The sequence below is a fragment of the Globicephala melas genome, chromosome 10 (assembly GCF_963455315.2).
Source record: "Globicephala melas chromosome 10, mGloMel1.2, whole genome shotgun sequence".
Taxonomy (NCBI): Eukaryota; Metazoa; Chordata; class Mammalia; order Artiodactyla; family Delphinidae; genus Globicephala; species Globicephala melas.
Window position 1 is genome coordinate 99296183 of NC_083323.1, and position 23250 is coordinate 99319432.

General features: G+C 58.6%; 1 protein-coding gene across 1 annotated transcript in view; it reads right to left on the reverse strand.

The window, feature by feature from the left end:
- Positions 1–23250, reverse strand: part of TEAD4 (TEA domain transcription factor 4) — a 40050-nt gene that overhangs the window by 5818 nt on the left and 10982 nt on the right. Inside the window, exons 2-9 of the mRNA XM_060307001.2 lie at positions 21078–21142; positions 20665–20727; positions 16937–17065; positions 15909–15952; positions 15393–15448; positions 13018–13157; positions 11847–12020; positions 500–640 (exon numbers count right to left, since the gene is read on the reverse strand). Of these exons, the coding sequence (XP_060162984.2) occupies positions 500–640; positions 11847–12020; positions 13018–13157; positions 15393–15448; positions 15909–15952; positions 16937–17065; positions 20665–20727; positions 21078–21142 (812 nt within the window). The remainder of the gene's footprint in view (positions 1–499; positions 641–11846; positions 12021–13017; positions 13158–15392; positions 15449–15908; positions 15953–16936; positions 17066–20664; positions 20728–21077; positions 21143–23250) is intronic.

Consider the following 23250-nt stretch of genomic DNA (forward strand, 5'->3'; position numbering starts at 1 on the left):
ATGAGCGCGTGTAAACGACGGAATCTGACTCGGGTTGGTGGGCTACGTCGGTGTCAACAGCCAGGTTACTAATGGTCCACTCTAGGTATGTAAGATGCTGCCATCGGGGCAACTAGGGAAGGGATTACCACTGCACGTGGAGCCACAGCGACCTCAAAATTAAAATTTCGCTAGAAATAACTAACTCAAAGAGCTTCTCAGAGACCGCTGCTGCCCGGAACCATCCGAGGGGTCGTGGGTTAAGAGCTGTAGGGGAGCTCAGCTCTGGGGCGCTGGAACGGCTCCCCGTGACCTGACGGGCAACAGGTGAGACCCACCAGGATGGGGAGGGGCGGCAGGTGCTCTGCTTGTGTTGGATGGGAGGTGGGTTGTCAATGAAGAGGCACGGCGAGGGTCAGACTGCATCATTCAGACATATCTGGGCACAGAGGTGAGAAGCCCGGGCCGCAGGGGCGCGACGGTCTGGCGCCCAGGCGGGCGAGCAGCGGCGCGTGCTCACCTCCAGTTTCTCCACCACCTGCTTGCCAAAGGAGCAGACCTTGGTGGAGCAGGTGATGGTCATGTTCTCAGGACTCTCGTACTGGCTGGACACCCCGTAGAAGGAGCTGCCTTCGTCCTCAATGTTGGTGTTGAGGTCTGCCTGGAGGGAGACAAGGGGAGACCAAGGAGGGGCGGTAACTCAGAGGGGCCCTGTTGGGGGCGGCACCGAGGAGGCCTCTGGGGCCACAGCCCAGGCCCCAGGGCCAGGACGCCGTCAGGGGGCTCAGAAAACACGTGGACGCAGGACCTCGGAAAGCTCCCTCGTCCATGCACACGCAGGCCTGGTGTAAAGTCAGGCCGTGTGCCCCGAACAATGGCAAGAACCTGGGCCTGCATCAGCTCCCGGCCCTGCTGCCCACCGGGTACCAACAGCCCAGCAGGCGGGGCCCCAAATCGGTCTTTAGAACATTAGGGCCCTGCCAGTGTCCCTTCAGCAGTGGCTCTGGGGGCCTGGCCTCCCGCCATCTCTGGGGCACCGCAAGCCCGGCCACCCTTGACCTTCTGCATCTCTGTTCTGCCTCCGGACCAATCTCCCCAACACCGGCCTCCTTCCGCTGGGCTCCTCTGCAATTGCTCTGAGAGCTCTGTGCCCGACAGAAGTCTGGTTAGCACCCTCTCATCGAGCCCGTTTGCCAAAGGGAACCCCTCCCCAGCCTGGCGTGGGAGCCCCCGGGCCTCTGATCAGCTTCGCGCCTGAAGGCAGGGTCCAGGACGCCTCCTGCTGCGTGTTGGGGCGATTTGAAGTTGCCCCCGCAAGGAAAGGTGGGTAATAAGACTCATGACTTCACACCCACTCCCTGCGAGGGGGACAAGGCAGGACAGGGGCCTCAGTCTGATCTCAGGCTCCCCGACCGCAGGCCTTGCCCAAGGCCACAGAGCGCATGAGTCACGGGCCCTGGGTCCTCAGGCTCCGGCTCTGCTGCTTCTCCCGCCCAGACGAGAGACGCTGGGTGAGGCTGTTCGGTGCCTCGGCGAAGCCCCCAACCACTGAGGGGTCCCCACTCCGGAACCTGGGCTCCACAGCCAATCACCCCGTTTGAGGGGCTAACAGAGCGGCTTCAGACTCAGAAGCAGTGTGCAAACATCACAAAAGGCTTATTCTTAGGGGGAAGCCTCTCCTCCCATCCACACAACTCGTCCCAGATCCCTGCCCAGCGGGACCCAGAGTGCAGCCCCACAAACGCAGGGGAGCTCCTGACCGCGGTAAGGATTCTGACCCCAAGGACTCTTCTGCACAAAGTTACAGGGAGCCCCAGAACCCTGGGAAGTTTCCAGCAGGATTCAGAGCCGGGCCCCGGGCTGCTCTGCCCCTGGCCATCAAAGTCGTTACTTTTCTCTCCTTTGGGGAAAGAAGTTTTCCAAGAGCAAGAAGACCCTCTAGACTGGCAGGGGGGCAACTGTCTTGGGCACAGCAGAACTATTACAGAGCCACACACCGTGTCGACAGGGACCTGTATTTACTATTGTGAACTGACTACAACATAATGTTGAGCGGAAAGAAAGAAAAAAGCAGGTCATAAAGCAGAACGAGGATGTGTTACTTTTTTTTGTTTTTTTGCTGTATGTGGGCCTCTCACTGTTGTGGCCTCTCCCGTTGCGGAGCACAGGCTCCAGATGCGCAGGCCCAGCGGCCATGGCTCACGGGCCCAGCCGCTCCGCGGCATGTGGGATCTTCCCAGACTGGGGCATAAACCCGCGTCCCCTGCATCGGCAGGTGGACTCTCAACCACTGCGCCACCAGAGAAGCCCCGAGGATGTGTTACCTTTATGATGAAAATAAAGGCTGCTTCCGTGTTGACCTAGATGGCATACATTTCAGTGTGCCCAGCAAGGGCTTTCATGGGGCCGTTAGGAAGAAAGAAGAAAATGAATTACAGGGACGTCCCTGGCCGCCCAGGGGTTAGGACTCTGCACTGGCACTGCTGGGGGCCTGGGTTCAATCCCTGGTTGGGGAACAAAGATCCCGCAAGCTGCACGGCGTGGCCAAAAGAAAGAAAAGGAGAAAAACCAAACTCCAAAATGAGCAGCAGTCTCCCGCATCTGTGGTGGGTGTGGGGTGGGGCAGGGGCGCCCAGGGGCCCGCGGAGGTGGGCCAGGCCTGCGGTGGGCTGGGAATTAATTGCTGCTGTGACGGGCTGTGCAGTTAAACCTGGCCCCGGGGACAGCACCAGCTCTCTGTCTCCTGTTCTCTCTACTGAGTCACACGCTTCTCCTCGGAGACCCGGTTCGTCGGACGTCCTCAAAAAGGCCTGGGGGACAGTTCGTGTGTGCTTGAGACACATGAGCGCAGGGCAGGAACGTGGACTGTGCCTGGAAAAGAGCTGGCAGGGAGCCCGGCTCCTGGGGAGGGCAGGCGCCCGGACGAGGGGGCAAGGCCAGGACGTGAACTGATGTCTCCCGGATGCAGCCACTGCCGTCCTCCCCCTGATTGATGCTATTCACGTCCCACTCTCCACACGCCCCACTCCGTCCCTAACGGTTTCTTTCAAATCAACTCATTCTTATTCTAAGCAGTCATACCCGTGACATCAGGGATTCTGTTTCTCCTAATAGACATGAAAACAGTCACCTAACTGTTAATGAGGAAATGTGAATCCATGCACTGTGCCCCGGGCTCCGGCAGGGCTGGCATGGCCCCTCCAGGCTCTCCCCAGCGCCCCGCGGGGATGGGACGTGCCCGTCACCACCCTGTGCTGGCAGGGCCTGGCCTTGCCCCTTCCACATGGTAAGCACGCTCGAGGCGGGAACCAAGCTCTCCCAGGGCTCGGGCCTGGCACGCGGTGTGCCTTCCACAGGGTGACACGGGGCTGTTGGAACTCTCCCCTGTCGGCGGCTCTGCGTGCGGAGCGGTCCTGTGCTCACAAGGGGGGCCTCCACCCCCTGCACCCCTGCCAGTCCTCGGAGCCCCGCCCCGGCTCAAAGACACTCCAGGGGCTTCTGGCATTGCCTCCCACTCGCCTGGTCCTTCCAGTCGCTCCGTTGCCCGTTTATCCTGCCTGGCCCAGCATGGCCAGGACAGGGGGCGCCCAAAGAGGCTGCAGTGTTGTCTCTGCTCTCATGGAGTGTGTGACTTTTGGGGGAGCAGGTAGAACAGGTGAGCTGGTGCTTGAGAGAACGAGAGAGAGAGAGAGAGAAGGAGATGGGGCGGAGATGAAAGTCTCAGACGCCTCATCTGTCTCAGACGTTGGCAGTCCAGTGTCTGCCCCAGAACCGACCCTATGGTCCCACTGCTTGGTCCCGGGGGACCCCGGCCAGCGAGAAGCGCGCACCCCACAGCACCTCACCACCCTCGGTGCCGTCCTAATTACGACCCAGCACCTCCTGCAGCCCCACCGCGTACCCCCCAATCTGAGAACCTCCCCGCACACGCTCAGTGTCTCTGCCTTCTCAGCCTGAGAGCAAAGCTGCCCCCCACGCTACCCTGAGAGTGCCCCCGCGGCCCCCTGCCCTCCACCCTATTCATAGCTACGGTGCGGTGGCAGCTCCCAGGCTGGGCCTGGAACAGGTGCAGCGGATCGGGTGGCTGACAGATGAGCCGGGACAGCCGGGCCCGGGGGCCAGGGGGCTCAGCTTCATTGTTATGGGCTGGTATGTGCCTGGGAGAAATGTCAGGGCCCTTCGACGGAGGAAGGTCTGGGGTACTGTCCTCCCTGCCCGGCCTCGGCCCAGCTCTGCCCGGCATTTTCAATCTGCAGACTGGAGTTCACGGCCATCAGCGTGTAAGAGTCCCCTCTCCCACTGCCTAAGGACAGAGGTGGCCTCTGCTGGTCCCACATGTCCTGGGGGAGTTGGGAGCTTCTCAGCCCCTGCATCTCACATCCACGGAGCACAGCCTGACACCCAACCCCTCCTGCCCCCAATGCCACCGCCAGCTGGAACCGATGAGTCCCGGCGGCCCACGAGCCGGCCACTTACTACCCATCCCCACCAAAGAGAACAGTACCATCGGCAGGAGGGGGACAGGAGGCCGAGCTGGGACATCAAAGTCCTCCTCCCACTCCAAGCGGGCTCTGACCCACTCCGCAGCCTGTGTGCCCAGGGCCTGGGGCCGGACCAGAAAACCACCAGGCTTTTGGGCGGGGCGAGGTGGGTGTGTGGCGACACTGTCCTCTCCTGGCAGCATCCCTTCCTAATTGTGTGGTCAGTCTCACACCAGCTACAGGCCAGGGCGCAGGAGAGGAGGGTTCCAGACGGCTAGGGCGCTGGGGCTGCCTGGGAGGACCCCAAGTCCCGTGGTTAGCACGCAGGAGACCTTCCTCTCCCACATCCCAGGTCTGTCCTTCCCTGGCGCCTCTACCTTCCCCACGCAGGAGGAGAGGGACCGGATGACAGCCAAGGTGCCCTGGCTGCCCACGTGCCCACCCTCCCACCCCCAGCCGACCCCACTCATCAGGGTCCTCGGACACAAGCCCCTCGCAGGCCCTCCGGAACAAAGTACTGACTTTTCAGGTGGAGAAACAGGGCCCACAGGAGCCGAGACTCCCTCGGGACACAGCTCTCCAGCTGGGCCCTCTGCTGCCTGCCTCGCTCTCCTGACACGCTGGGAGGGCTCACTGGCAGCCCACCCCCTCCCACACAGAGCAGGCGGGACCTGCTCTGATTCTCCCACTCGGAACGCAAGCTGTGTGCGCAGCCTGTGGACGGAGCACAGCGGCCCGGCGTGGAACCTGCCCAATCACACTGCCCAGCACCACCGTCTCCACCTTCTCTCCTCCCCTCACCCCCACCTCCAGCCTCCCCAGACTCAGGAGGAAGCAGAGGACGAGGGCCGCGAGCCAGGTAGGAGAAGGATCCTCTGGTCCTCCTTTCCACCTGCCAGCTCTGATCTCTAGGCAGGACAGCCCTGCCCATCTCCTGGAAGGGAAGCCTGGGCTCTAGAAGCCCCAGGAAGCCCCAGTGCCCGGCTCGACACTGAATGCACAGCTGAGACTGCTCTCTCCCTGCCCCCACTAGCTGCCCTTCCTCGGGGGCGCAGGGCCCTTTTTAGGCTACCCAGAGCCTTCTCCACCAGAAGCAAGGGGAGCACGGGGCCGCACGGGGGACCCCAGCCACCCGGCAAGGCAGGATGGTGCGGGGTGACGGTTCCGAGCACACTCCCAGAGCGGGGCTGGCTGGCACCGATCCTGCTTCTGTCACTGCGGACTGGGCTGCCCGGCACATTCTTTCAATCTCTGTGCCTCACCTTCCCCTGTACGGAACGAGGCTGTCAGCTGCACCTCCCTTCAGGGGTGTGGCAAGGATGAAACGTGCTAGTACAAGTCAGGCTGTGAACAGTGCCTGGGGTGACCTGCCACCGACTGCCTTGATCTACCTCGGCGTGTGCCTCACAAGAAGGACTACAGGAGCAAGGCTTGCCCACGCTGGGGGTCTCAGAGCCAGACCCTTGCTTACTCCATGCCTCAGTCTCCCCATCTGTGAAATGGGGGCCTAGGATGGCTCTCATCTGGACGGTGGCTAGAAGAATACAGAATACTGTCACCCCAGTATGCTATCTGCCACGACCAGGGTGGTGTTCCCATACGCCTCCTGCCAGCCAGGCCTCCCTGGTCAGGGGTCACCTTAAATTGAACCCTGGGGTAGCTGAGCCAGGGTCGTACTGGCGAGTCCAAGACTGAGCCTGGACAGGCTCGGGGGGTGGGGGAAGGAGTGGGCGACAGAGGGCGGAGGCTCTCCTAAGGAAAGGCCAGGAACCTCCCTGGACACACGCAGGCGGTGGGAGTCGCCACCACTGGCCGGATGGTGCCCGTGCTAGTTGGCTGCTGTGGTTCCAACTCCCACGCTCAGGGCTGGAAGGGAGAAGAGGGAGAAGGAAAAGGGAAGTGAGATGGTTTAAGCCCTTCCTGAGAAAAGGGAGCCTGGCATCCTGCCTCGTACATCAGACTCTAAAGCCAGTCTCTCCACCGAGGCCCTAAGGAGGCTGAGGTCTCTCTCTCGGCCTGTATTGCAGCTGTCAGTCTGGATGGCTAATGCATGTAACCAAGCACAGCTCTGGCCATGCCCCATTCAACAACCTTCAAGGACTCCTCATTTCCTAAACAACGGGATGGTAAACATGTAGGCAATGCACACTACCCTCCCCTGCTGCACCCATGGCAGACATTACCAGTCAATCCAGGAAGGCCTCCCTCCAGATCTTCCTCAACCCAGCGCTCCAAACAACTGCTACCGATCCATTAGCGGTGGCCCTCGGGGACCTCTGGTTAAAATGGGAGACTGGGGCTTCCCTGGTGGCGCAGTGGTTGAGAGTCCACCTGCCGATGCAGGGGACACGGGTTCGTGCCGTGGTCCGGGAAGATCCCACATGCCGCGGAGCGGCTGGGCCCGTGAGCCATGGCCGCTGAGCCTGCGCGTCCAGAGCCTGTGCTCCGCAACGGGAGAGGCCACAACAGTGAGAGGCCCGCGTACCGCACAAAAACAAAAACAACGGAGACTGACTGTACAAGTTCACATTTCCCTGTCCAGAGAGCCAGCAGGATGAGCGCAAAGACCTTTTTTAATGCGTTGTACCACACACCCGAAGAAACGGAGGAAGACCAAATGGACAGGAGAATTCAACAAATTCCAGGGGACTGACAGCTGATCTGAGCTAGGATGGCTTCTGCGGGGAAACGGACGCAAGAAGAGTTACAGCCTGAAAGTGCCTCAGAGGGGTGCCGGGTGGGAGTCAGCGCCACCCTCGGGACGACAGGGGCCCGGACAGTGATGGCCAGGGGGGCGCAGGATATGACACAAGGAGCCGGCTGAAAGGCTGTACACCGGGTGGTCAGGCCTCCGGGCCCCCACTCTTCACACATCAGGAGAAGAAATTAAACAGGAGGGCGTCAGGTCTTCGGGCCCCCAGGCATGTCAGGAGAGGGGGTGGGAGCCAGGGCATGAGGTGAACGCTGCCTAAGAAACGGTCGGCTCCCCTAGCCCTCGCCCTGCCCCACTGCTAGAATGTTCGTTTGTCCCTGCCAAGGGGTGGGGGGACAGTAGGAGTCTTCTTTGGAGAAACTGAACCACTTCAGGAAAGGAAAAGGTCCAGTAAATATGCTGACATTTACTAGCGTCCTCGATAAAGCAGCTGGTTCTCCAACCCCGACCACCTGAAAGAGAAGCCCAGCAGGTAACAAGGCCCACACCTTGTCCACAGAGTTCCCAGTCACTGGACATGGACAAAAGGCCCGAACAACAAAAGGAAGGATACACTGGACCTCATCAAAATGGAAAAGGTTGTGCTTCAAAGGACACTGTCAAGAATGCAAAAAGAGGGGACTTGCCTGGTGGCTCAGCGGTTAAGAATCTGCCTGCCAATGCCGGGGGCACAGGTTCAAGCCCTGGTCCGGGAAGATCCCACATGCCGCAGAGCAATTAAGCCCGTGTACCACAGCTACTGAGCCCGCGCTCTAGAGCCCGCGAGCCACAACTACTGAAGCCCACGTGCTTAGAGCCTGTGCTCTGCAACAAGAGAAGCCACCACAATGAGAAGTCCACGCACCGCAACGAAGAGTAGCCCCCACTCGCCACAACTAGAGAAAGCCCATGTGCAGCAACGAAGACCCAACGCAGCCATAAATAAATAAATACATAGTGCATGTGATCCGGCAATTCCATGCCTAATCATCTACCCAAGAGAGATGAAAAGCTATATCCACACAAAGACTTGTATATTAAGTTCATAGCAGCATTATTCACAATGGTCCAAAGGTGGAAACAACCCAAATGCCCATCACTGACGGATGAATGGATAAACGAAATGTGGTCTATCCAGACAGTGGGATATTACCCAACCATAAAAAGGAATGAAGTCCTGATATGTGCTATAATACGACTAAACATTAAAAACTTAACATTAAGTGAAAGAAGCCAGTCACAAAAGACTATATATTGTAAGATTCCATTTATGTGAAATATCTAAAAATGCTATAAAGACAGAAAGCAAATTAGGGTTGCCTAAGGCTGGGGGTGGAGGTGATAACTAATGGGTTTGGGGTTTATTTGGGGGTGATGAAAATGTTCTAAAATTAACTGGTTGCACAACTCTGTGAATACACTAAAAATACTGAATTGTACACTTTAAGTAGGTGAATTATATGGTAAGTGAATTACATAGCAATAAAGCTGTCAAAAAAATAAGGACCAAAAAATCTGGCCAAGAATTATAGACATTTGAGAAAATCCTCCAACTTGAAAGACAAAGACCCAGACAGAAAATGGGACGAAAAGGAAACAAAGGGAGCAGAAGAAAAGTTAAAAAATAGACATGAAACAAGATCAGGATGCAATCAAAGAAGAAGAAGGAGCTCTTAAAAATTAAAAACGTCATGGTCAAAATTAAATATTCGATACAAGGGGCGGGGTGGGGGTGGGCAGAGAATGCCACCATATTCCGTTAATCTGTTTCACCACTAAATGTACAATGCACCAAGATTTTACAAACAATTAAGAAAAAAATGCCATCAGTTAAACTACGACACATCAACAATTGAAAGAGTCGTTCATTTTCTGTAGTAACAGAACCCTGATTTTATTCAGAATGGCAACTTACTCAACTAAAAGAGTACATTTCCCTGGCTCCTTTGCAGCTACATGCAAACAGACAACTAATTGAGAATTGTGTGGGACTTCCAGGAAGGCTCCTTAAAGGGAACTAAGTTGGCTTTCCCCCTTCCTGATGCCTGAAAAATGGGTGTGATGGCTGGAACCCCAGCAGCCTTGACCTTAAGGACAGAAGCCACACACTGAGGATGGCAGATAGAGAAGAGTAGAGTCTCTGGTAATTTCACGGAGCTGCTGGACCAGACCTGGACACTCTATCTCCAGACTTACTGCTGGACCAGACCTGGACACTCTATCTCCAGACTTACTTTACATGAAAGAAGAACTATTCATTCATGCCAAAGTTACTTTGGGTTTTATGGAATATTCACTCAGATTCACTCTTAAATTAGAAGATAAAGTTAAGAAAGTCTCTAAGAAAATGAATTGGAAAATAAATAAATGGTAAAAATCAGAGAGGATAGGTCCGGGATATCCAACATCAGACTAACAGGGGTTCCTGGAAAAGAACACAGAGAAAACAAAGAAAAAGAAATAATATAAGTAAAGTTACCGAATTGAGAGACTCTCATCTCACTGCCTACCAAGTACCTGGCTCAAAAATAGGAAGAAAAACAACACAGATCCCAAAGGTCATCAATGTGAAATTTAACGAAAGGAACAGAGAGGAAACGCAAAGCTCCTAGAGGCTAAAAACAACCGAGTTACATAACAAAGAACAGAGAATTAGAATACTACCGGACTACTCTCGTAAGACATCGGAGCAACCAAAAAATGATTCCTGAAAACCACTTCTAGGGAAAATCATTTACGATGGAGATTCTGTACCCAAACTATGAATCAAGTACTGAAAAGAAATGACATTTCAAACGGGTAGACTTAGAACATTTATCTACCATGAACCTTTTCTTAGGAAGGGACTAGAGAATGTATTCCAGCAAAATGAGGGGGGAACACCAAAAAAGAGAGAAATAGGAGATCTAGGAAACTGTAGATTCAAAACAGAGGAGCAGTAAACAGAGGTCTCGGGACAGCTGTTGAGCAGGCCTGGAGGAAAACCGGTTCAAATTGGAGCAGAACAGAGGCATCCAGAAGGAGAAAGGGACAAAGGATAAATTCTCTGAGAGGCCTGAGCACTGCGTGAAAAACAAGTTTTTTAAATTTTATATGTTGGTTATGATAGAACAATTTGTAAAATTTTAATAGTAGGTTTTTTAGAAACGTGCAAGCGAAAGAACCATTTATTTTTAGGAAAAAACAAAAAGTTGCACAAGAAATGACGTAATCATCACACACTCTGGTGGTCAATCTACGTTGTCACAAAGTCTAAACACTTTATTGCGTTGACTAAATTACATAACTTACTGGGATGATGAGGGGGAAAGTGCTATAATATAGCCAGTGTTTTTCTACCATAAATACACAACACATAGTCGTGATAGCAAAGTGTAGCAATATAAGCAGATATTTAGAACTAAGGAGATAAAACCCAGAATAAACAGTGACATTTTACAGTGATTGCCTCTCGGGATTGGGCTTGGGGTTGGGAGGAGGCGGACGACAACCTGACGGTTTTCATTTCTAAGCCTCTTGGTATTAATAACAATGAACGTGCACTGATTTAAAAATAAGATAAAGTAAAAGAAACTATTACCTATTTTTCATCCCAGCATAGAGTCAAATCCAGACCTTTGTAGGATCAGGACCTTCCAGGATCAGACTCACCTCTCCCGTTTTACTTTCTGCGGTTCCCTCTCTTACATGTTTACCCATGACTAGCCCCCCTGGAGGCCCTTCCCCTTTTCCGCCTAACTCTGCCCATCCCTGAAGGCCCAGGGCCAACCTCCATCGGCTCGCAGAGCAAGCTGTCCTGCAAGGGCAAACACTGAGCCTCCTCGGGATCCGGGCCCTGGGTCTCCGTTCCTGCCTTTTCTGTAGACAGCCAGCCCCACAGATTCAGTTGCGGATGAAGGCTAGGCTAAGAGCTCCTAGCCAGGGACCAGTAAGCCACCTGGAACTGCGTGTACGCTTTCGTGTGAATACGCCCACTTCTAGGAAAAGCACAGCTTTCAGGTTATCAAAGTCCGAGACCAAACAAAGGCCCAGCTTCCGGGCTCTGAGACGGTTCGGAGGCTCTGATCACCAGCCAGGATTTCCTGCACTTCCTCCCGCTGGCTTCTCCTGCCCTGTCCCTCTTCCCGGCATCCCTTTTCTCTGGGTGCTGGGCCCCTGGAAGAGGTCCTATGCCTCCTGGTCTTGGAGGAGGTTTACAAAGAAGGAGGCTCTACCCACACAGCACCCATGCAGGGGTGAGCTGGGGAGGGCAGCGGAGGCCGAGCTACAGGCTGAGCTCTTGGAGAAGCTCGGTGTTTCTCTGGGGATGACCCAGCCTAAGCCTACCGTCCACTTCTCCAAGCCCCACCCAGCCCAACGGCTGCCCCGCTGCGGGCCCGGAAACCTTGGCATTGAAAGCCTTGGGTGACTACCCCTCAGGTCTCCTGTAGGTCCTCTCTGGTACTACAGACCCCTTGAGGCCGCACTTCTGCCCGGGCGTGACCATCACCCGCCATCAGGAGGGGGCCTTGCTCTGCGGCACCAATGGCCCCATCTGGTCTGAGCTCCCGGCACCAGAGGGCCGCTCTGTGCTGGCCCCTCGCTCTTGTCCTGCGTGTCCCAGGTCCCGCCGCCGCCAAGGCCCACCCCTCCTCCTTTCTCCCTGCGGTCACCGACGTGCTGGGGTGGGAAGGAGGAGGTCATCCAAGGCTTACCCAGAACTTCACGAGGAAAAAGGCGTTGGAGGGTCCCCGTTCAAAGAGCTCCTTGAGACCACCCTTCCTCTCGGGGAACTTGTCGTAAATCTGGCGGATGTCCACGGCTTCGAGGTAGGGGTCGCTGTAGCTGGGGCTCGACTGGCCGATGTGCACGAACAGGTGCTTATTGTACTGTGGACAGAGAAGAACTGGTCTGAGGGGCCATGGGGGCGGCGGGGCAGACAGACCAGACAGACCGGGGCTCGGAGCCCGGCCAGTGGCCCAGAGCAGGGACGCCACGGCGGGGGCCGGTAGAGAGGCTGAGTGCACAGCAGAGTCGGCGGGTGCCCAGCACCGGGGGCAGGGCGACCCCCGCAGGCGCCTGGCACTTTCTCGTCGCTACTTGTACTGAGTCTTGACTGTCGCCAACATCCTTAGGCGACTCACTTAGACCCGTGATCTCGTCTGTGATGGAAGACCAGCGGCCCATACGAGGGGTGCTCCCCCCCGAGGCGGCGGCTGCGGCCCCTCGCTGCGGCTAAAGAAGAGCCGCTTCTTTCGTGGTCCACGCTGGGTTCCTCATCTAAACCATAAGCTTGAACACGTCAAAGTGAAATGGTCAGTGAAGTCCCCACGACTCTGGCATCCTGTCCACCTGGCCAGGTGCTCCTCTGAACTTTGCAGGTGACGCCGGTCACCCAGGACGGAGACACTGAAGGGGGAGGGATGGGGGTGGGCTGCTGCTCCTGCTGGCGTCCCCGAGGACACGGGGCAGACAGGAGACTCCTCAGAGCCACAGGGCCTGCGGGCAGGACTGGGACCAGTGCCTTCAGACGGAGAGGTGGCCGGACCGGGAAGAAGGCGGACATGGTGGGAGCAGGGAAGGGACAGAGCCTCGGGGCACCGGGATGGTACGCAGGAACCGAGAGAGGGCTTGGGGTGGGGAGCAGAAACACAGCCAGGGACAGAAGGAAGGTCCAGTGAGAAGGAAGCGGGGAGGGAGAGGATGGAAGGATAAGGGGGGATGGAAAGCAACAAGGACCCTAAGCTCGGCCCCAAGGTGGAGCGGGGCAGAGAGCAGGGCGAGAAAGCCAGAGCCAGAGGAAGAGGAGCTGGGGGAAGCAGGGGAGCCGCCGCCCCAGGAATGAGCACCGGGCGGGAGAGCGGCCAGAGGGAGGCCAGGACCTACCGTTTCGGGGTCTTGCTGCCGCTCCAGGAAGGCAGAGAACTCCAGCATCCAGAGCTTGGGGCTGGCCACGCTGCGGCCCTGCCACGGGGGTGCTGGGGGCGCGGAGGGCGACGGGGAGGCTCCTGCAGGAGACTCGAACCCTGCACACAGTGGAAGGCACATGGGAACCAGTCCACAGGGCCTCCCTGCCGCACCCTCCGCCAGGCCCCCAGACTGTCTGCCTTACCGGGGTCTCCCAGCCGGGGGGGTAGGCAGGCAGAGCACTGGCCAGCGGTCCAGGGGCAGCCCTGGCGGGGAGCTCAGCCTGGAACAGCTCAGCCCCCTCGGGCCCCTGCACGGAACTGCGTTCAAGGGGGACTGGATGCTGGCTGGGGTTGGGGGGTGGGATGGCTGCTGGACCCAGGGCTTCCAGGGCAGCCTCCGCTTGGTTCTTGCCCTGGACGAACTTCTGGTCCAGCCAGGGAGACGACCAGACCAACTATCACAATGACATGAGTGTCTGCTGTCCAGCCCCTGGGACAGCGCCCAGCCCAGAAAAGGCACTGGCTCCTGGCTGGCGAGTAAGCGAAGCAATGAACGTGAGGAAAACAGACAGGAAGGCGCCCAGCACAGCAGGGGAGCGGGCCCCCTGGTCCACCTTGAAGAGCGTCAGAAAAGGCCACCCGAAGGTGATGCTGAAAAAGGTTGCGGGGTAAGAGTGGGAGGCAGCAGGTGCAGACAGGGGAAGGGGGCTCCAGGCGGAGGGCACGGGGCCGCGAGATGCACCGTGAGCTCGGAGGCTCCGTCTGGCAGACGTGACGGGGAGGGCGGGTTTGTGCCGGGGCTGGAAGAGACGGGCCCTGGCTGCTAGGTAAGGGGTCCGGGATTCAGCCTGAGCTCAGGAGGGCAATGGGAGGATTTTAGGCGGGGCCGAGGAGCGACCGGCTGTGCGTTTCTGAAGATCCTGTTCCGACTGGGGGAAGGACTGGGCTGGGGCAAGGTGGACGAGAGGCGCAGGCCTTGTGGGTTCTTCCCAAGTGGGAAAATGAAGAGGGCAGTGGAGTGAAGAGAAGGGGACACAGGAGGGACACGGAGGGAGCAAGACCCCCGGGCTTGGTGGCGGACGGGACGAGGGCAGTGAGGCAGGTACGTCAGAAGCCCGGGGAGGAAAGAGACAAGGGACGGCGGGGGGCGGGCGGAGGACCATGCTGGGCACACCAGCTGGCATTTGACGGGTGAGCCGAATCACTCGTTCATTTGTTCACGTGTGGCGTGCACACCAGATGTGACCCGACGCACAGAAGACAGACACAGACACCAGCCCCAGACGCTGCCCAGGGCACACAGAGTGACAGTTAAGCTTAGATTGTGTCCTGAAGGCACCAGGGAGCCACTAACAGATTCTAAGCTGGAAGCAGCACGGTGAGATTGATGCTTTAAAAAGATGATGGATGGACTTCCCTGGCGGTCCAGTGGTTAAGAATCCACCTTCCAATGCAGGGGACGCGGGTTCGATCCCTGGTCGGGGAACTAAGATCCCACACACCGCGGGGCAACTAAGCCCACGCACCACAACTAAGACCCGAGGCAGTCAAATAAATAAATATTAAAAAGAAAAAAGATGACAGGTGAGTTACAGAGGGTAAGAGTGGGGATGTGACTGCAGACGGGGTGGGGGAGCCGTGAGGAGAGAGCACGGACTAGAGGGCGTGGGAGGCCCCCAAGCAACCGTCAGGAACCTAAGGAGGGTGGCAGGGCCCGCTCCCAGAGCAGGAAAAGCCAGGCCACCGGGCAGGCAGGAGCCATTCCCAAGCCAGGAAAGGAGGGTGAGGGCGAGGATCCTATCTCGCCCTGCAGAGCGTAAGGTGGAGGGACCTTCCTGAGAAAGAGGCAGGGACAGAGTGGGTCACGTGAGCGGGGAAGGCGGGAGCTCCGTGATGCCCAGCTGGACCTCCATCTGCCTCATGCCAGGAGCCTTCCCTCTGCTAACCAGGGGCTCCGAGCTGGAAAGCCATGCTCTGCTGTACCCTCGCCTTGAAGGAGAGGATTACAGTGTCACAGAGGGAAGCCATCCCAGAAGCCAAGCAGGACAGGGCGCACATGCAGGTGGAGTGGCCACCCCGGGGCGCAGGCACTGCCCCTTGAGCTGTGCGCACCCTGCCAGCCTTGAGCCTCGCTGGGGAGGGGCTTGGGGAGGACGGGCAGCCCTGGGGGCGCAGGGGGCTTGGCTCCTGGAAGAGGATCGAGGTGGAGCTGGGAGCTGGGGTGCACGGTGCGAGCACGTGCCAGGGCAGCATCTAAGGGGACTGCTAGGGGCGTCTAGCAGTCAGGGCCTGGGACCCGGAGCAGGAACCACAGGGGTGTGGTGCACGAGGGAGGCAGAGCTGCTGACCCACCTGGCAGAGGCAGTGACGGCTGGACAGTGTAGGTTTGCTGAGAGAAAGGTTTCACACTGTGGGAGACGAGAGAGGACGCGTGGGCCTGGGGGCAGGTGGCAGCCCTAGAGCCTCGGTCAGGCTCCCATGCTGTCTTCAGTGAGGCAGGCCCGGGTGGTCAGTGGCTCTGGCCTCCCGCTCCCTCGGGATTCTGGCCGACCCACAGAAGCAGCGGGTCTGTTTGGAAAACCCACCCCTCCTCCCTCCCTCCCAGGCCAGCCACAGGGCTGGTTCCTAGCCTGCTCCCCTCGGGGTCCTGAGCTCGGGTTCTGCTACGCCCCGGATAGACTGGGGCTTCAGCAAACGCCACCCCAGGGTGCCCGAGAGCAGGAGAGCCTCATCCGTAAGCGCAGGGCCATCCGGAAAGGCTGACCCCAGTCTGCGGCTCTCCCACCCTCAGGCCTGCGTCAGCGGCACGAGTTCACGGGCTCAAGCACAGCCCAGGGAGCACCGGGGCAGCACGGGGGCCATACTCACTCGTGGGACGTTCCGGCGTGGCCCGGCAAAGCTCCTTGCCAAAACTGAGGAGACAAAAGCACAGAGTCAGCAGAGCCCAGCGTGCGCGGCCAGCGGCGTCGAGAGAGAGACCGGGCAGGGGCTCAGCTGGAGGGCGAGGCCGGGCCTGGGCCTGGGAAGGGTGCCTGCCTAGAGCCAGGCAGCACGGCGTCCCCGCGAGCGCTGCAAGGACCTCCAGCCTCTGGAACGCCTGCCGATAAGGGGCTCCCAAGAGAAGCCCCCAGGCTTGCAAACACGGCACTCGTCCCCTTCCTCGGGGACAGATGCCTGGTGACAGTGGCATGCAGGACTCTCAAGAGATCTGGAGTCAGGCACCCTATTGAGACTTGAGTGCCCGAGTCACGTGTGCACTCGTTTGTCCCGTCGTCCTGTCCACTCAACGCCCTTCCAGACTAGCGGCCTCTGTACACACTCAGAAAAATGCTGGACAAGAGCCTCCCCGGACACAGGGCCTGGGGCGGTGCGTCAGTCCCAACAGCCTACAACACCCTGGGAGGACTCAGCCCCAGGGAGGAGGGGCGTCTCTGGACTGTTCTTAGAGCGGGACCCACGTGGCCACGGCCAAGAGACCCATTCTCAGTTTAAAATTCGAGAGGACTTTGTTCCTGGACATCAGCCCTTTACCTGGAAGGAGCCCCTGAGGGCGGAGGGGGGACGAGGCTGAGCTGGGGGCGGGGCAGAGCGGCTCCTCAGAACATGCCGGCGCCGCCCCAAAGCCCGGCCTCAGCCTCCTCTTCTGTAAACGGGGCCAACTCTGCAGAGCCCCCAGGTGGCCGTGTGACGGGGCGGCTGCACCCTTGTCACTGCCGAGGCCCCCAGGAGGGCGGTCCCAGCGACTGCATGGCCCCTCGGTCCTTGGTCTCTCCTTCCCCGGCTCTCCTGGCCCGAGAGGACTCAAGTGAGGACTCTGGTGTGGCCAGTGCCTTGGAAGGGGGAGGAGTGAGAAGGACGGGGCAGTCCAGCCTCCGACTCCAGGCAGCCCCACTTACCCCTGAGACCGCCGGGTAGCCTGGGCCCCGGGTGAGGGCCATTTTACTGTGGAAGGCTGTGGCAGAGATGATCTGGGCGGACGACATGGCAGCCATGCTCTGCAGGGCCTTGTCCTTAGCTGCCTGATCCTGGGGAGACATCGAGGGAGGCCTCAGTGTGGGCACCGTGGCAGGCCGGGAGAGGCGGGGCCAGCTGGTGACAGGGAAGTCAGACCCTGGACTCGGCCCTGGGGACCAGGCTCACGTTCCTGCAGGGCTGGGAACCGGTCCTGTGACTCGAGTAAGTCACTCGGTGGCTCTGATCACCCTCCTCATCCGTCAAGGGGCACATCGCTCGCCTTGCCAGTCTCATCAGGGTTTAAAGAGACTTGGAGGCCACCTGCCAGACCATGGCGCTCCTGTTACCAAGCTCAGGGACACAGGGACCACCCAGGTGTTGCTCACCAGGGGTGGCTGGGGCCTCACCTGGCCCTCGGGAGACGGTGCATGAATATCTGTTGGGCAGGGGTCATCCTCGGTCACGTGGACGGTGACAAGGGATGGTCTCCCGCGGCCCCCGTCTTAGCCCTGGCCTGTGGGTCTCTACTGTACCACGGGCAGCCATGGCTCCCGGACCTGTTATGTGTCAGGATGCGAATACCAACCATCTGCCCTCTATGGGTCCCCTCTATGGTCCAAAGACCCCCTCCAAAATGGGTTCACCCTGCAGGGGCTCTGAACAAATCAGCAGTATGACCTGCTTATAATAACAACAGTAATAATACTTGGTTACTACTTGTATTAGCCAGTGGTCCCCCATCCTGAGCTCTCCAATCCCAAAGGTCTTCAAAACCAATAAGACAACATACTGTGTGTCAGAAAGCCTAGTGGGTCCAAAAGAAGACACACATCCAGACTGAACAGCAAGTATTATTCAGTATGGGTAGCATCATTGGAGACAAAAGGTTGGTTTCTGTCAACTCGGGAGCTCTGATTAGAAATTCTGTATCTTTATGATGAATTACTTTTTAAAAGGGAAAAATAAGTGGGCCCTTTATTTAATAATCAGATTGGTGGACCCCAATCTGTCCTGAGTAATAAGCAAGCTAATTGCTGAGGGAGGTCCTTTCAGCCCACAGCTGGTTTTGCATATGACTTCACTCGCCCGGTGGGTAGCATCACCACGGCGTCAGGCCCGAAGGGTCCAGGTGGTGCGCCCGGCATCCTGCGCGATGAGGTCTGGGGCCAGGCCCTTCCACTCGGCTTCTCAGGGACCCCTTACGCTCATGCGGCACACACGAGACGGCCCCCGGAAGGCAAAGAACGCTGTCTCACTTTGGTTCTGAACATCTCAGCACCCCCGTGAGGCTGGCAGGACTCGTAGGCTCCCCATTCTAAGATGAAGAAACTGAGGCTCAGAGGACTTAGGGGCTTGGGTGTTGACAGGGGTCACGTGACAGTTGCCCCTTAAGGTCCGTCCGGGATGGCGCATCCGTGACCTCTGACCTCTGCAGGCCCGGGGGGGCTGAGCAAACCAAGGAGGGGGCACGTCAGGACCTGCCGGCACCCATCCTCAGCACAGAGGGCCCGGGAGGCCGCGCTGAGTGGTGGGACTCCCCAGCCCACTGTCCTTTTGGGGCCGAACTCGGGCCTTACTCTGAGGCTGTCTCTGATAACCAAAGCATCAGGCTGTCTCTCCCCAAGGGCTCTGCTGATGTCGGGAGGGAGATGCCATACATGCCCAGGCCTGCTCCCTCCAGGACACGAAGGGGGTGGCAGGCCACGCCCCAGGAGGCCCACAAACCTCTGTTAACAACTGCAGTGGTGGGAGGGCAGAGAGCTCCAGCCCTGTGTCGGCAGCCTGAGTCCCTTCCTCCCGATGGCCAGGGACCAGCGAGTGGGACAGGAATCGGGTGGGAGTGCGGGGTGACAGCAGTGACCAGGTTACTGAATTTTGCGGCTGGAGGGGACCTCAGATACCACCTTGCTCAACCCTGTCATTTTACAGGCGGGGAAGCTGGATGGATCTCGAGGCAGGTGGGTGACATGGCAGAGGGCCCACGGCCCAGGGCAGAGCCAGGCCAGACCAGACTTCTACCTAACCTTGCCATCCACCAGGGAGCTTAACTACATTGGGCCCCAGACCCTCTGGAGAATATGACAAAATCCTCAGACGAGTCTTCGAGAAATGCACATACGTGAAAACGTGCATGTTACTGAAGGGTCCGTGGCTCCCCTCGAAGCCTGTCCGGCGGTCCAGAGGCTGTTCCCAGCCCCACGTTAGAGCCTGTGGACAGGGACGGGTTCCGTTCCTCGAGCACACATGAGCCGTACAGCCGGCCCCCACGGGAATGCAAAGCTCCCCTCGATGGCTCTAAACAGAACCCTGGACATTCGGCTCTCCACTCGGTCCCCTACCAGGCCCTGGCGAGTCACAGGCTCACCAGAGCGGGGAGTGAGGGGCAAGTGGGCTGCAGGGCCGGGGATGTCCGGGCACACATGTGCTGGCCTGAGAGGGAGAGACCAGCAGCTGCGGCCCAGCCAGCTGTCCCGGGGACAAAGGAGCGAGGGCTGGGCCACAGCTGTGAGGGGCGGGGGACAGCTGGGCTGATGCAGGAGGAATGGAACCTCCTGGGAGTTCCCACCCACGCCATCAGAGCCTCCAGTGTCAGGGTCACGGACAACGGGGCCAGAAGGGGCCTCCATGGTCCTCTAGTCCAGGGGCTTTTAAACTGGGTTCTGGGATGCTTTCGGGTTCAAGAGTCATGGGGGTTGAGAGGTGACTAGCACGAAGGGTCCCTACCCCGCTTCTCGCCAACCTAGCTTTGACCAGAGTAGCTCCTCTGATAACGGATCGGGGTGATATTTAATTTGGGAGAAAAACGAAAGGGCTTCCACTGCTTTAAAAAATGTTTGTGGGGAATTTCCTGGCGGTCCAGCAGTTAGGACTCCGCGCTTTGACTGCCGAGGGCCCGGGTTCAATCCCTGGTCGGGGAACTGAGATCCCTCAAGCCGCATAGTGCGGCCAAAACATAAAAATAAAAATAAAATTAAAATGCCTGTGATTTACTGGTCTCAGCCCCGAGTGCTGGCTCCTCCTACCAAGCAGCCAGACTCTTCTGTTACACCCACCGTGATGCGTGGCCTGCTCCCTCCCAGGGTCCAGCCAAGGGCCCCTGGGTCCAGGGTCCAGGAGGCCCGAGTCCCGTGGCGAGGGGACTCCCACCAGCGGCTGGCCCCCCGTGTAGCAGTCGCCTGTTGGCAGACAGGCCTGCAAGGTGGGGCTGATCCAGGGAGCCCCACCAGCCCTTCCCCCAGCGTGGACCCCACCCTGCAGGCCTGCCACCCACGGGATCTGGGTGACGGCAGTAAGGGGCCACATGGTCCGCAAGAAACGGGGTCTGGAGGGCAGTCCTGCTGCTCTAACCATGGGACTCAGGGTGTGTCCGGTTCCTCTGGGCTGCAGGGGGCAGGGAGCACAGCAGGAGACCGGCCTGTATCTCCCAGGATGCTGTGAGCCCGGCCATTCACACACAGACACATAGACACGGCCCGCAGTCAACGTCCTCTGTGCAGGTGGGAGAAAGGTGACAGGCTGAACCCCACTTTCCTCAGCACTGAGAAGCTCACGGCTCCACACATAAGCAGTCAGCCCCCACACCCAAGGGAAGACCTTTCCTCCTGGGAGAAGAGCCCCAGCCCCGGGAGGCTGGCCCACCCGAGCCCTCCCGCTGCGGCCCTGGCCTTACCTTCAGCTTGGCCTGGATCTCGCGGGCTTTGCGCCGAGCCAGAACCTGGATGTGGCTGGACACCTGTGGCGGGAAGAGGGGTTCCTGTCTCCCTGACGGCCGGCTCCCCTGACCCTCGGCCCTCCACAGCCCCCCATCCCATCACAGACTGAATGGACGAACGAATGAATGAAAGGCTCAGTCACTGATGGGACCTCGGGCCCACCTCTCCCAGTTAAATACAAGTGCAGTCGGATGGGGAGGGGTCTCCTCCCAGGCGATGGCAGAAGGGACCCCAAGGAAACTGACCATCTGTGGCACACCCAGCAGAGGACCCCTCCCAAGCTGGCCCCCAGAGCCCACACCCAGTCCTGCGGAGGGCCGGGCCCACCCTGGGAGCCGACCAGTGCCAGGGTACCTGCCCCAGGGCCCACCTGCTTCCTGGTGCGGGTCTTCCCTGTCCGCAGCTTGATGTAGCGGGCGATCAGCTCATTCCGACCTGCAGAGACGCCAACATCCACTCAGCGGGAGGACCAGGACAAAGACAGGCGAGCTCAAGGGCCCCTCACCGGCCCTCCCCAACCTGAGCGGCACTTGGGGTGAGGATTCTGCGGGGCCCCTCCCGCCCTCCTGAGAGCCCAGGGATCTCCCAGCAGCAAGAGGAAGCCGAGGCCTCGCTGGGGGACTGCTAACCTGAGAGCAGGGTGACAGGGCTGTGGACCTCTGGCCTGTGGGCGCACAGCTTGGAAAGCCCCCTCAGAGCCTCCCCCACCGCAGCCTGGCAGCCTCCTCCTTGGCCCTTCCCCCGGGCAGCTCCCACAGTCCCCACCACCTCCATTAATGAGCAGGACCTGACAGGATGTCTGCCCTGTCTGTGGGCAGCAAGGGGGACGGGGGACGCAGGTGCCAAGACACAGAGTGTCTCCAGAGAGGAACCCGTGGCCCTAACCCGGACACAGGGAACCCAGCCAAGCACAGCTCCACGGCTCCAGCTAGACCGTCAACGGGTCACACGAGTGCTTGCTGTGGGCCCAGCCTCCTAGGGGTGATGCTGCAAGATCCCCCAGGACGACCAGGCCCCATGTCCTCCCTTACCGTAAATGAGATCAGGACAAGGGGTTCTCTGCTTTCCAGAGCTCACCCCCCGGTGCCCACATGATGGCCCTGCGCCCGTGTCCGACGGGACCATGCCACGTGCTCAGAGAAGGAGGGGCCCGCTCAGGCTGGGCGGCCAGGTGAGCCTTGAGCTGCACTGACCACGGGTAGGATTAGACCATAAAGAGGGCGCTGGTGGGGAGAGGCAGAGCCAGAGGGTTTGAGCGGGAGTTATTACCTTTTTCCACCTCCGGGAACTGCCCTGTCCTGCTGGGCATGGCTGAGCCCAGAGGGCCGCAGCAGTGGGAGTGAGGGAGCTGCTGATGCAGGGAAGAGGCAAGACAAGTGGGCTGTCAGCCACCTGGGCTGTAACCAGAGAGCACGGCCAAGGCCACATGGGGCCCCCAGCTGACCTCTCCCCACTGCCAAGGCTGAATCAAGAGGCCACCCTCAGAAATCCTGGTTCAAGATGGCGGAGTAGAAGGACGTGCGCTCACTCCCTCTTGCGAGAGCACCGGCATCACAACTAACTGCTGAACCATCATCGACAGGAAGACACTGGAACTCACCAAAAAAGATACCCCACATCCAAAGACAAAGGAGAAGCCTCAGTGAGATGGTAGGAGGAGCGCAATCACAATAAAATCAAATTCCGTAACTGGTGGGTGGGTGACTTACAAACTGGAAAACACTTACACCATAGAAGTCCACCCACTGGAGTGAACAGTGAAAGTTGTGAGCCCACATCAGGCTTCCCAACCTGGGGGTCTGGCAACAGGTGGAGGAAATCCCAGAGAATCAGACTTTGAAGGCTAGCAGGATTTGACTGCAGGACTTCGACAGGACAGGGGGAAGCAGAGACTCCACTCTTGGAGGGCACACACAAAGTAGTGTGCGCATCGGGACCCGGGGGAAGGAGCAATGACCCCATAGGAGACTGAACCAGACGTGCCTGCTAGTGTTGGAGGGTCTCCTGCAGAGGCAGGGGGTGGCTGTGTCTCACCTTGAGGACAAGGACACTGGCAGCAGAAGTTCTGGGAAGTACTCCTTGGCATGAGCCCTCCCAGAATCCGCCATTAGCCCCACCAAAGAGCCTGTAGCCTCCAGTGCTGGGTCACCTCAGGCCAAACAACCAACTGGGAGGGAACCCAGACCCACCCATCAGCAGACAAGGGGATTAAAGTTTTACTGAGCTCTGCCCACCAGAGCAACACCCAGCTCTACCCACCACTAGTCCCTCCCATCAGGAAGGTTACACAAGCCTCTTAGATAGCCTCATCCACCAGAGGGCAGACAGCAGAAGCAAGAAGAACTACAATCCTGCAGCCTGTGGAAGGAAAACCACATTCACAGAAAGACAGACAAGATGAAAAGGCAGAGTGCTATGTACCAGATGAAGGAACAAGATAAACCCCCAGAAAAACAACTAAATGAAGTGGAGATAGGCAACCTTCCAGAAAAAGAATTCAGAATAACGATAGTGAAGATGATCCAGGAGCTCGGAAAAAGAAT